General features: G+C 39.8%; 1 protein-coding gene across 1 annotated transcript; it reads right to left on the bottom strand.

Moving 5' to 3' along the window:
• Positions 1–2: 2 nt before the first annotated feature.
• LOC102027773 (putative olfactory receptor 5AK3) lies at positions 3–713 on the bottom strand (the record flags this gene model as incomplete). The annotated part of the gene is made up of 1 exon (XM_005408250.2): positions 3–713. A coding segment is annotated over exon 1 (711 nt), but the record flags the coding sequence as incomplete, so codon positions are not given.
• Between the last annotated feature and the right edge of the window lie 605 nt (positions 714–1,318).

Here is a 1,318-nt window from a genome sequence, read left to right as displayed (position 1 = left end):
AAGGTCTTCTTCCTCCCCGCAGCAGAGGACATCTTTAGGATGGTGGCCAGGATGCAGATGTAGGAGAAGATCACGACCGACACAGTGAGTGTCAAATTGAACCCCACACAGACAAACATTAACATGATGTTGATGTCAATGTTTGAACATGAGAGGGCAAGAATCGGGGGACCATCACAGAAAAAGTGATTGATGATGTTGGACTTACAGAAAGACAGGGAAAACATAAAACCTGTATGTAAAGAGGCGTTTACTGACCCTGTGAGATACAAACCAGTTACCAATTGGATGCAGACTGTTCGGGACATGATTATGGGGTAGCGAAGCGGCTTACAGACGGCTACATAACGGTCCACTGCCATAGCTGCCAGGGGGTAGCAGTCACTGACTACAAATGTTCCATAGATCAGAAATTGCAGAACACATTCTCCAAATGATATGGATTTGTCTTCTACTATGAAGTTTTGGAGCATCTTGGGAGTGATAGCAGATGTGTAGCAGATGTCAACGAAAGCCAGGTGTTGCAAGAAGAAGTACATGGGTGTTTGGAGTCTGGGGTCTGTGTTGATGAGCAGGATCATCCCAGTGTTACCCACCATGGACGTCATGTAGATCACAAAAAATACAATGAAGAGGGCAGACTGGTACTGCTGTTGGCCACTAAATCCCAAAAGATAGAACTCAGTCACCTTGGTGGCATTTCTTTGCATCATGGCTACCAAATGTCTGTACAGGATGGAGAGAAACATGAAGAAAATAAATGAAATCTTCAGGATTTCTTGAAGAGGGTAGGTTCTTATCACATCACTGTTTTTGACTTTCCTAATAGACATTTGCACAGGGTTTATAGTTTCCAACTGTTTTTCCCTATTTTCTTGAAACAAAGCCACTGCATATTCAGTAAATTTGATGAATGAATTCATTTCACATTGCAGAAAATTGCCTTTTAATGTATCATTCAGAGATCATAATTTAATGCATTTTTCCCACTGCAATAAATAATTATTCCACACTGTACTTGCATGACATTATTGAGATATGATTTTCTATGCTTTTAGCATCCTACCTTTTTCTTAGACTTTATCATTTATTTCTGGTTCATGTTCTTTAACTTAGAAATTTGTAGGAAGAAGCTCTGGGGAATGGTTTTAGTCTATACATGTTTGATGGTTTCCTATGGTTGTATTAAATTCCTTTTTGGCACTTCCAAATGAGTGATTCCCTTCTCCAAATTACCTGATTGTCCTTGAGCAGGCCTACAGTTTCAATAGATGTGTATATGACATATGCTTGCAATTTTCATGAAGTTGTGTTTTCT

The sequence above is a fragment of the Chinchilla lanigera genome, unplaced genomic scaffold (assembly GCF_000276665.1).
Source record: "Chinchilla lanigera isolate Chin_1 unplaced genomic scaffold, ChiLan1.0 scaffold00110, whole genome shotgun sequence".
Lineage (NCBI taxonomy): Eukaryota > Metazoa > Chordata > Mammalia > Rodentia > Chinchillidae > Chinchilla > Chinchilla lanigera.
Note: the sequence above shows the minus strand (reverse complement) of the source record. Positions and strands in the feature narration are given on the sequence as shown.